At 42.0% G+C, this 12,324-nt stretch overlaps 1 protein-coding gene across 1 annotated transcript; it reads right to left on the bottom strand.

Moving 5' to 3' along the window:
- Positions 1–1,474: 1,474 nt before the first annotated feature.
- Positions 1,475–12,122, bottom strand: rbm24a (RNA binding motif protein 24a). Its single transcript, XM_070846979.1, has 4 exons — positions 11,696–12,122; positions 10,382–10,505; positions 9,922–9,976; positions 1,475–4,088 (listed from the first exon to the last, which is right to left on the bottom strand). Exons 1-4 carry the CDS (start codon positions 11,861–11,863, stop codon positions 3,731–3,733), a joined length of 705 nt encoding a protein of 234 aa, XP_070703080.1. The 5' UTR covers positions 11,864–12,122; the 3' UTR covers positions 1,475–3,730.
- Positions 12,123–12,324: the final 202 nt, after the last annotated feature.

Below are 12,324 nucleotides of genomic sequence, written 5' to 3'. Positions count from 1 at the left end.
ATTCTGCAGACTAATAAATGGATTTTGGTCTGAAAAAGTGGTCAGACAGTTTAACACTCAAGGGGACTTGTCGCAACCTGGTAACTAAATGTTGCTCTTAGTAATGGTTAATAACCGACCTCTAAAGCCTCATCAGATACTTTCCTATTTGGTAACTAAGCCACATAAAAACCCTTTAAGAAAAGTGCCTTACAAAAAAGTGGTGCTGCCTTTAGAAAGCACCTCCAAAGCCACCCAGAGTGCTCCTTTAAGTCTCATCAGGACTCTATAATAAGCTCTAGACCATCACTTTGATAAAGTTACACCTTTAATTTTACTTCACCATGAGGTCAGAAGCTATGATAGCAGCTGATTTCACCCATAAGACCATGCTGCGTCCATGCCGTGTCATGATCACCCACCTACAGACTGTTGGCCTGTTTCAAGTTTCACCAGCGACAGAAATACTCCCCAGAGGTGAACAAAAGAGGACAGAGACACGGCAGGACGCTCTTTATAACATCACTTATTGATTAGAGAGCGACTGAATCATTGATAGGCTGAGTCCTGAGAGACTTTATTATGTGTCAGTCGTATACAAGTAAACTGTGGGCGCGACTGTAAGGTGAGAGCGCTTCAGATAACGTCTTCACAGTGAGGAGGAGCATCTGGTATGTGTGATACATTTGTCAGGGGTTAGACACACATAAGACATACACACACATTCAAACTCACAAATACATGCAGGCCATGGGGTCCCATAGTGTTCAATATTAAATAAATAGGGAATAACTAGATGAATAAACTGTGTAAAATATAGGAATAAAATGATGAATTTGTGCAGTGATATGAGATTATTAAAATGTATTATGATAATGAAGCAATACTTGATCATTCTTACTTTCATAACCGTTTCATCGAAGTTCATTTTATTTCATGAGAAAATGTATAATGTTGTGATGTGTAGAAAGTCTGGTTTTATTTCATTGTGGCATTTTCTCTCAATTTATTTCATGTCTCCATATTTCATGATGTCACTTTTCAGGACGGCAGCGTGGTTACATGTTATCACAGGCTGCCTGCTTCTTGTTGTCGCTTGAGCTAACAGGAACTAACTGGCTAAATCTGGTAGCATTTGTTGAGCTTGCTTCCTGTCATGAAAAGAGACTATATGAAACAAAATTAGATTGAAATGTCTAAAATCAAATCAAAATGATATCCAATTCAACTCTTGAGTTGAGTTTGAATAAATTTCCATTTTTTCTGCAAATATGTTTTGTGTTAATTCGATGTTGAATGCTACCGTATATTGCAGCCACAAGGGAAATGTAATAATTATATTGTATAGATGGATTTAAGACGTGGACCTGGATACGTGTAGAAAGTTAATCATATACCACATTCAATTAACCTGAAATGGAGCCTCAGTATAATTGCAGTTTTCATGAAAAGAAATTTCACCAAGCTTTTTAAATATAGAACATTTTATTCCAATTTTGAGTAAATGGTGTTGAAATTCTGAAGTAAAGGTTTTAATATCAACAGGACCTTTGCATTTAAATAGTAACACTTTACATGCCTTCATCCAGTGACAATGAAAAGCTTCCTTAAAAAGTTTTTTTGTCATTTATTTTTCATATTTCCCTTGTAAGAAATAGTTCAAGTATAAAAATTCCCAACAGTGTAAAATAGCCCATCTGATGAATATTAAGCAAAAGAAGCACAGCTACTGAAACCTCGACGACGACTATACATTCTAGTGGAGAAAGCAGCATTTTCGCTTGTTTTTGTCAAAATTATTATTATTTTTTCCTCTTATCTAAACACAGAAGAGGCAGAGTACAATCTGCATGCAAACAGGCCTGCATTTAAATAAAGTTTCTTCCCTACAAAAGGCATAAAGGCATTAAGCTAATATGTTCTAAAGAATCAAAAAGATAAAAAATAAAAGTACAGTGCACATAACAGTATCTTAAATAACTCCTACATCAACATTTTTGGTTGAGTATGTTAATAATAATAATAATTATAATAATATTACTACTAAAACTAATCAATAACTTATATATGCCTTGAGATGAGTACATAATGATATTAATACAGTACCGCCACTAAGTCTCTCTACTCTCAGAGCGTCAACATAGTCAACTCTCAAAAATAAATATCTTAAATAGTAGATTTCTCTCTTTTTTTCTGTTTTTTCTCTTAAATAGCAGTAAAAATGTAAGGCACACAGACCAACATAACGTCAAAGAGTCAAACCCCCCGTCCTCGCCACCCCACCTGGTGTTCTTGACAGACATGAGGCAGGCCAGTTGTTGGGGTGGCTTTGGTGAAAGTGTGTGTCAGTGTGAGTGTGTGTGTGTGTGTGTGTGTGTGTTGGTGAGTGTGTACCTGACACCAGACTACAGCAGCACAGAGGTGGAAGTGCTGACAGCTGCAGGGCTGAATGACTGGGGGGCTCTGCTGTGGGGCTCTGGGTGGAGGGGTGTGAAGTTGGTTCCCAAATGGGCCCGGCCGGGGATTAAAATGTGACAGCTCAACAAACGAGCACAAGTGATGCGTTCTTTCCAGAGTGATCTGTCTGTGTGGCGCTGGAGCAGCTCTGTCCACCCCCACCAGCAGCTGCTCCCTCTCCCTCTTTCTTTCTCTTTTTCTTTCTCTCCATCCCAGAGCCAGAGAGAAACACAACTGTGCTGCCTTTGTCTTTGACTGCTATGTGTGCAACTCTGGATGCATGTGTCGGTGTACGTGTGAGTGAAACATGTGGAAAAGCAACTGATTTAGTGTTTCTCATTGTCTGAAGCCATTTTCAACCTCTTTCCTTTTGTCAGTGCGTTTGTTTTGTTTGCCAAGTCCCCCTTTAGTCCAAGAATCAAGTCAGAGTTGATGACATTTTCAGTTTTTTGTTTCTTTCTTTTTGTTGTTTTGTCTCCTGGTGATTTGTTTGCTTTGCATAGGTCAAGAGGTCGAGACACCGAGTAAAAAAAAGGGACATTCAGCATCAGGAAGATAAAAAGGTAGTTCTTCAAATATGTGTGACACGACGAGTTACGACTCTTCGACTTCCTGACAGAGGTCACATAATAATAGCTAACACATTGGAAACGGTTCCATTTCCCTGATTATCAGAAAATATTAACTCCAAAAATGCACTTGAAAAGACAAAAAGAACAAGAAAAGCCCCCAATGTGTAACAATAACAATAATAAATATAAATGTTATGAGGGCATCAATTAACCGAAAACTTGTGGAAACCCACAAGTGAAAAAAAGAGAACAGATTCCTAAACTAACGTTAAAGACAGCAATAGGACTTAAAGGCTTAGTTTAACACCTATACCAACCACAGGGATTAGTTCCTGCATTTCTTCTCTAGAAATAAGTACTCTACTACAATGATAATAGTAATGATAATAATAGTAATAGTAATTACAACAACAATAATAATCGTCAATCACTTTCCATTATTTGTTCTGCGACTTTTTTTCATTTTCTAGTTTTTTGGTTGAAGCACAGCAAGTTGGAAAGTTACTGTAAAAAGTTCCCACCTCACCCTCATCATCACTACCACCATCATCACCATCATCATCATCATCACCTTTTTAAAGCAACTCTGCCTCTGAGTCGCTGACACGCCCACCCTTAAGGCCACTCCCTCTTCCTTTTCCTTCAATGCTCCTTCTCGTGACCTGTCAGCTGTGGCTGGGGGCGGCCTCCTCGTTCTGCATGTCCAGTGGTGTCAGTGGCTGCTATTGCATGCGGTCGGCTTGCAGCTGCTGAGGCTGGTACTGACCGAAGGCTGCGGCTGCGGCTGCGGCGGCGGCTGAGCCCGGGGCAGCGGTGGCTAAAGGCTGCTGGACTGCGTAGCCGTACCCGGCAGTGGCCACGTAGCCTGCAGCGGCAGGGGATGCAGCGTAAGGATACTGCTCATATGCAGCGGCGGCAGCGGCACTGGCTGCAGCTGCAGAATACTGGGCGTAGGCAGCTCCAGTGTAATCGATGTAGGGGGAGGAAGCGGTGGCAGGTGCAGCGGCTGCGGGTTGCACATGAGGGATGACCACACTAGGCTGAACGAAGGCCTGAGGGTACACATAGTGGGCCGGGATGCTGTGAAACAAACAGACATGTGACAGGTAAGTTTGATTTGCCCAGCCTAAGAGGAATAGCACCCACCCTAAAACCCAAACCCAACTCCATCACACTGCGGCCAAGCGCCCTCCCACCACCCACCACCCAGCCCCAGTCCAATCCACCAGTCAAGAACACCAAGGAAATGCCTGCTAGTAGGGATTAGAACAAGATAGGGTTGCCAAAATAGAAATCTCTGTGAACAGAAGAGTGGAAGGTGAAGAAAACTTTGAACACCCAGAGGTGTTTACCCTCTGGGTCACTTGAATCTACTGAAAAATCACATTTGTATGATTGCATGTGGAGGAGGTGATGATGCAGCGTTCTTTATGGGATAAAACGTAACGGGAGGAGGTTTCATATTGTCTGTTTTGTTCAGCTTTGAGTGGTTGTGGAGGCACAACTACAGAGTGGCAGAGGGAGGCGAGATGAAAAAAAAAAAAAAGTTTAGGATGTGTAACCTGCTGCTTGTTTGTCCGTCACATGTGGATTTGGCTCTGGTGCCGTCCCCCTGCCTGCTGGAGGGCGAGCGGGTGGGGAGGAGAGGGAGGGGAGGCTTACAGTGCCGGGGGCGGGGGTGCGGACAGAGGAGATGAGCCCAGGGAAGCATTGTGAAAATGTCACTGCCACTTTGACAGCTGGACAGTTTTCAAAAAGGGACGCTGCTGGCCATTTCCCCCTCTGTGTCAGGACAAAGAGCCGGGGAGGCAGCGGGGGGAGCCGGGACTAGGCTCCGCACCCAGAGGGATGTTTCGATTAAATAAACAGTTATGAACAATGAGCACATTCTGCCCTCCATGACATAGCCTTATCCCGCCCCCCCAGACTCTATAAGGTCTGGAAACTCAGTTGGACGGCGGGCGTGAGGGAAGCTTTCGAAATTTTTACAGTGTTAACTTTGGACTGTACTGTAGGTGGAAGCAAGAAGGAAAAACTTGAAAGCTTTGGGTATTTGATGTCCGGAAAAAAATACTCCCTCTACTTCAGAGATAAAACATAAAAGAGTCAAATTCAATCTCACGTCAATTAAAATGGAATGAGAAGCATCAGGCTCGACAGAAACAATTTGATAATTGATGCACAAGGCTCCAGCAACAGCTATGTGACTGTCAGGGAGTTTGAATGAAGGTGGGTCAAAAATCTGTTGAGAGAAAATGAAGGAAACCAAATATGATCAGCTGACTCTGGATAAATGAACATCAGGTGGTCACTTTTTTGAGTCTGGACTGGGAGAGAAGAGAGGAGGTGCAGAAAATGTTAAAGGTTGAAAGGCAGGATCTATCGTGGCAACCCTATTGTCAGCACTCCATTATCCAATCCAACCCACATCTCAACCGAAAAACAGTGCGCCAGGAGAAAAACAGGAAAAACAAAACAACAGCAAGGCGTCAGAAAGGAAGAAATGTGTAAAAAAAAAAAAGTCCACCTCAACTAGACTGATTACAGAAACAATGACGACGACAACAAGGGCACAGCACAATCACTCCACTGAAAAGACAAACAAAGAAAAGGAAAGGTATAAACTGAGTAAGTGTAGCTGGATGTAACTGGGTTTGGTGTGGCTGTCCGTAAAGGGCAAAGGTCACTAAATCATTAACAAAATGTCTGCATTGAAAATACTGGGAGCTTTATTCTACATACTCATAAACAGTGTCTGCATCACCATGTGACACCTGCACTAATGAAACTCAGCAGGGTAAGGCAGGATGATTTTAGAGGATGCTGATGAAGAAACTCCCACAGAAAACGAAGGAGAGACGTTTCCTGTCCGTTATCTGGGGTAAAGAGTTAAATCACTGAGTTATTCACCACCGTCAGACGAGGAAACTCACACTGTAGGTGGATGACACACTGACAGGCCATTACCCAATATGTAATGACAAGCTAATATTAGCCTCACACTTTAACTGCTACTGTCATTGTTACACATTGTCTGGGTTTTCTCTCACACACCCAAGAACACTGCACTTTAATAGCTGCAATTTAACTACTTAAACATTTATTTGTGGTGAACCAGCGATGGACTGTGAGGATCACTGATCAGGTTACAACATTTCTTATTGGTGCCAAACCATGAATATTCCATCTTTTGGTATTTTCTTACTTCCTGTGCTTGCAGATCGATGCTCTTCAATGCTGCTTGCTACTACTGACTGAACTTTCAGCAGTCGAGTTGCATTGTGGGTAATGTAGGCACAAGTTTTGAAAAAGAAGAAGAATGTGTGGAATAAAAAAGACAATATCTCTGCTGCTACGTCGATTTATATATATATATATTATATATATATATTGAAAAATTTTATAGAAGACAACAGAGCTGCTTGTGTATTTCATGAACCATTTATGTCTTAAAGGTCATCCGAGAAACATTTAACATTACCCCAAACAGCTACTGTATTTGACAGAGTGAAGAGGCTGAAGGTCAGACGGTCACTATTTTAGTCTAACATGTTAAAAAAGGCCCTCCAGCGGTATGTTCTCATCTCCTCTGCTCTTGAAATCAAGCTCCAAGCTCAGTGCATTTTGGTTTGTAACTTTGCTGTCTCTGATTCCCCACTACCACTGTATCTATGTGAGGGTCACACACACACACACACACACACACACACACACACACACACACACACACACACACACACACACACACACACAGCATTAGCAGAGGTTTTGGCCAACGCAGCCCCCCAATAAAAAACAAAAATAAATATTATTTCATTGACTGTTTCGTGAAGCCATGCTACCTGTTTTTGATGACTCATTCTGCGTGTGTGTCTTTACTGGAATGTCGTGTTCATGTAACCCCGTGGTCATTAAAGTTCAAGGCTAAATAAAGGTTCTCTGCCATCGTGCATGCCGTCTGCTGAGAGAGAGACGACAAGTACAAACATACACTGAGGTGAGAGGATCTGACGTGTGTGTGGTGTGATGTGTTTGTCCTCAGTGGTTGTGTGTTTGTGGACCATGAATGTGTGAGAGGTTGGGAGTACACACATGTCCTGCCTCCAAAGAGTTGCTCATAAGACTTTTGTTATCATAAATGAGACACACATGGAACTGGTGTCCAGTTTCACATAAAGTAGAATGAGATTTGAGTCACACTCCACATATAGAAAGCTACTCGGATCAGATTAGTTTGGTGGACTCTTCACCAGTCGCTGTGTAGAAAAGTTTAGTAACGGCAAAACTAAGGACCAAGTACAAAACAAGTTCAAGCTTTAACAAAGACAAGCTTGGAGTTTCATATGTTTTAAGAAGTTTTAAACGTGACATGAAGATGGAAAGTTTGAACAGGTTGTTTTAGTTTCTGAGGATTAGCAGCAAATCTATAAAAACAGGACACTTTATGCAGCTGTTAGCATCATATCGTCATACAGTCAAAGTCTTTTAGACATAATATTATCTATGTATGCTTTTCTCTTTTTAATAAGATGTACCTGCTTAGTTTGTCTTGCGACATCCATAAATATACAGCGTTGTCAGACAAGCTCTTTGACCATCATTTGTATGGAAGCCTAGACGTGCCTGGATTGGTGAACTCTTAGAGATTTATATATTAATGATGTCAGTGCTATTTGACTACATGAACTTTTCCCGACGAAGACGTAAGAGTGGAAACATTATTACTTTTTTGGGGATTTCTTCCTTATTTATTATTTTTCTTTATTGCTGTACAGATTATAAACCTATTATAAGAGGCAAGTTTGTGATCAGTGATTTTGGGCTCCTGTGGACCTTCAAAGGACGCCCTATTAATCTAGCTGGACAATTTGTCTCTCCTTGTCTTCATGATTGTATCCTCGCTCTCAAAACTTGTTCTCCACTTATCCGTTTTGCCTTCAGCATGTTGGGATTGATTGATTAGTGCTCAAACTAATGTTTTGTACCTGGTCAATACTTCTGTTAGTAATTAACCTCCATATGTGATATGATATGATCTGATATGACATACACATGTATGTATATGTGGCCCCTAAAACACCCACCATGACCCTGTTTAAATGGCCCCTGCTCTGCTCTGCTGTTAGATGACAGAGAGAGACGTTCCCGCACCGTCACCAGACTGCCCCAACACACACACACACGCACACATACACAGACACACACACACACACACACACACACACACACACACACACACACACACACACACACACACACACACAGACACACACACACTCACACACATATAACACAGAGCTTCATGCGACTGCACCGTCAGCATTCGGGGCTTTGTGTGGCACAATGGGCGCGCTTGTTTTCCTTAACACCACGAGCCCATGTGACGAAAGCTCGCTCCAAGAGAATGAGAGAGAGAGATAGAGAGAGAGGGAGAGACAGAGGGAGAGAGGGAGAGAGGGAGAGAGAGAGAGAGAGAGGGAGAAGGAGGGAGAGAGACATCCAGACATTTGTTTGTGTCACACTGGAGACTTTGGTGAGCTGAGCTGAGCTGAGCTGAAAATGAGCGTGCATGTGAACGTACACACAATCTCACACACGCATATACAAACACAATAAGAGCATACACTCATATGTACCAATGGAACCAGACATGTGCACACACATATACACATACTGCTATGACAAGAGCTCACATCATAACTGATAGGCTTGTCATTCACTCATTAGACAACCACATGCACATGTCTGACTGGTAAATGGAGCTACAGGACCACAGATTTCCCATGTGGGGTGTAGAGATAAGCAAAGACAAAAAGAGATAGAGACAGGAAGGAAGACAGGAGAGTTGTAATGATTTGACAGAGTGAACCAGCAGTAATATGGCAAAGAGAGATTCTTGGCGAATCTGTTGCTGCTACGTTATGTTAATGTAAGAAAGTGCTAGTGACACCAGGACGATGCTATAAGCACACACAAGCAGTGATGGGTTTTGTTATTTTGGGGAAGTCATGGAAGTAAAGAGGTAACTGGGGGAAAAACATGAAATCACACAGAAAATCCACCACTCACTCCAACAAGACAGCCAAAAAACACGTGAAACAGCACATCCTGTTAAACAAAACAGGTCAACCACAAGCTAAAAGCAATAAAAAAATTAAATCAAAACAATAAAAAACTTTGCTCTTCCTTGGCAAAGTTAACACGCTTCCACAAAAAAGGAAAAAGAGCACCCCAAAAATTCAATCAATCCAGCTTTTTTTTTTTTTTTTTTTTTTTTTTTGTCATTAAAGTGAGAAAGCACACGGTTTAGCTAACAACACCACTTCATAACCGCACACAAAGCTCTAAATTCTATTCAAATAAAATAAAAAAGGTCAGAAAACCCACGTACATGCATCTATAATCACCATTTTGAGAGCTTGTTTGTGTGTGTTTGAGTCTACAGGTAATTCCTTTCTCTGATCTGTGATTATGTTCGCAGAACTATTCCACAAACCAGCACAGTTAGCTTAACTGAGAGCGAGCCTGTCGAACCAGAGAAAGATAGATAACATTGAGTCAGGCTGGAAGTTTCCATCATTGTCCACTTAGCACACACACACATACGAGTATGTATACACACTCACACACATTTCTATAAACAGGCAAACCTAGAAAAGGCAGTTTGACTGGCTGTTTGGTGGACACTGTTAAAGGACAAAGCTACATACAATTTATCGTCCACCTCTTAATAATCAGACATCAATTATGTTTGGGGAGAAAAGGGGATAAAAGACAATCAGACTGATAGAATCAATTATCATTAAAATGACAAAGGCTCAAAATAAAATATGTTTGAATGATTAGTCTCTACATAAGCAATGTTCACATCCCAACATTGCTCTAAAACACTCTTAGACTCAACAGTACTTACCCATAAGGCCTTTGGATGAACGCAGGGTGAATTTGGGGCACACCAAAGGTAAAACCTACCAAACAGAGGAAAGAACGGGGAAAAAAGTGACTTCAGCATCAAAAACATTTATTATCCATTAGTTCAGTGAATAACATCAGCTGAATATCAATAACTTAACAGCCTGCTAACGTGTTCTTACATCTGCTGCGGCTTCCTAAAAGACAAGCGAACCCTGAGGCGAAAATCAGGAAGGATTGGTTTGATTTTCTTGTTTGCTGCTTTGCCAGTAAAACCAACTCCTCTCTCCCAAACAACCACTCATTCGCTATGTGGATTAAACTCACTGATTGATCGATTCGCAAAGAAAATTTGCTCTTCCAACAATCACATCAGCTCATGTTTGATAGAAAACAACACATTTCTGTGGCTAGTAGAGGAGAATTAAAATGTATGTATGTTCACTCATTTGTGTCTTTACCTGGCTGCATCACCCGCGGCTTGGCCCCCAGATAGGCCAAGTTGACGTTGGCCTTCCTGCCGTCAATAATTGGGTTGGGGTCCTTACAGGCCCGGTCTGCAGCCGAGCGGTCCGCCATTGTTACCTGACAGAGGAGGAAAAAAGAACAGGGCGTGAGGAGGATGTGGATAACTGAAGCAAGTGTGTAAGTGAGCTTCCTTTTCCTGCAGATTCAACAGGTTGTCTTAACAGCACACATACAGTCCTGTCCAAAGTCTGAAGCATCTTGAGAGCGCATGTGTGTTTGTAAGAAAGAGAGAATAAGAATCACAAGAGAAAACATCATTTTGCTTTACAGGTGTGTGTGCATGCTCAACTTTTGTCTGTGTGTGTGGCCAGCAAGTATCTGGCAGCACACACACATCCATCACCCTCATGCGGATGTGTTGAAACTATCAGCCCTGAATGGGAGCCAGGCTGAGATGACTGACTGAACATGGCTCCATTATCGCTCCCATTACAACGACCACATTACTCAAGCCTGCATCTCTCTTTTTACACTCTTTTGCAACTGAGCTGCACCTCACTGACCTGGTCAGAAGCCTCTTAATAAAGAAAACCAGGATGAATCATGCATGAATGCCATGTGGCAAAGAAAGGATTGAAGCAACAAAAAAAAGGGAGTTTTACATGCTAGAAATGTTAGTTTCGACATACTAATACAGATTTTTGTGCATATCAAGGGTGACAGAGCAACTTTGTACATCACCTACACCTCTCATATTATTGAATAGTCTCTAAAGAGGCTAAATAAGTCAGTAAAAAGAGATATTTTAAAGCTGGTTACTTGATGTCTCCACAACTGCGTCTGAAATGGCTTTTGTCTGTCAGGTTTTATGGCAAGTGGGAGCAAAAATGATTAACCAACTTTATGGGCAAAGTTGTAAACAACTTCTGAGATGATGAAACCAGAATGAAAACTGCTCTGTAATATCAAGACATCAGCGTGAGGTTTTTCTCTGCCCACCAGAGCTGTCAGAGCGAGAAAAAAAAAACGTGTCAGGGCGCATACCAGAGCGCAACAAGTTGGTGGGTGCAAGATTGCAACATAAACCAGTGACAAATTTAATCAGGGCCTGCTTATCAAAACATAAACACCCCATGACTGCAGATATGTCCATGTTAGTCATGATGTTGTGACAGACAGCCGCAGCCGCGCACTTCAACGTGAGGCGTGTAATGGCAGGATGTTTCCCTACGTGCGTAAAAAGTGTGAAGTTAAGAGTTAAATCCTGCGAACAGCTGATAAAAGTGTTACTATAAAGTGATACTTACGAATCCATATCCCCTAGACTTGCCGGTCTGCCTGTCGGTAATGACCACCGCTTCTTCAATCTCACCAAACACCTCAAAATATTTCCTGAGACTTGAATCCGTGGTGTGGTAGGGAAGACCCCCGACAAAAATCTTCGTATAGGTCGTGTCCTTTTGCGTGGTGTGCATCGTTAGTGCAAAATACAATAAATAGGAACAATTAAAAAAAAGAGTAGTGCAATGTCTCCTTATCAATAATTCTTTGGATGAAGAGAGAGGGAGAGAGAAAGAGAGATCAGCTGGCTCTGTAACTTATTCAGAAGAGAAAACAAAACAAAAACTCGACAAAAATGAAGCGTGGAGGTAGATTTATCTTCCGACAGTTAAGATGGGAGTTATATGGAGCGGATTGTCCCACAGAGACCATCAGGTGTTTCCAGCTCTTCTTGGTAACTCTGCTGTCTAACTAAATAGGTTTGGGACCCATTCCTAAAAGCGCTGCTCCTAACTCCACCCAGCTTTGGGTCCATCTCTGCCCGCCCACCAGCGCGCACAAACAGCTGGGAAACCTGCAGGCACTGTGTCAAACACTGGAGCTCCTCCACGAAAAAAGATCCGGGCTGTCTGAACTAGAATCACGTTTAATTAAC

Source organism: Pempheris klunzingeri, chromosome 16, assembly GCF_042242105.1.
Source record: "Pempheris klunzingeri isolate RE-2024b chromosome 16, fPemKlu1.hap1, whole genome shotgun sequence".
NCBI classification, from domain to species: Eukaryota; Metazoa; Chordata; class Actinopteri; order Acropomatiformes; family Pempheridae; genus Pempheris; species Pempheris klunzingeri.
Note: the sequence above shows the minus strand (reverse complement) of the source record. Positions and strands in the feature narration are given on the sequence as shown.

Excerpts from the sequence above, each read along its gene's own strand:
- rbm24a (XM_070846979.1), bottom strand. The coding sequence starts at position 11,863 with ATGCACACCACGCAAAAGGACACGACCTATACGAAGATTTTTGTCGGG. Across the intron at positions 10,506-11,695 it reads AGTCTAGGGGATATGGATTC|GTAACAATGGCGGACCGCTC; the intron begins GTAAGTATCACT and ends CTCCTCTGTCAG. Across the intron at positions 4,089-9,921 it reads TTCATCCAAAGGCCTTATGG|CATCCCGGCCCACTATGTGT; the intron begins GTAAGTACTGTT and ends TTTGTTTCACAG.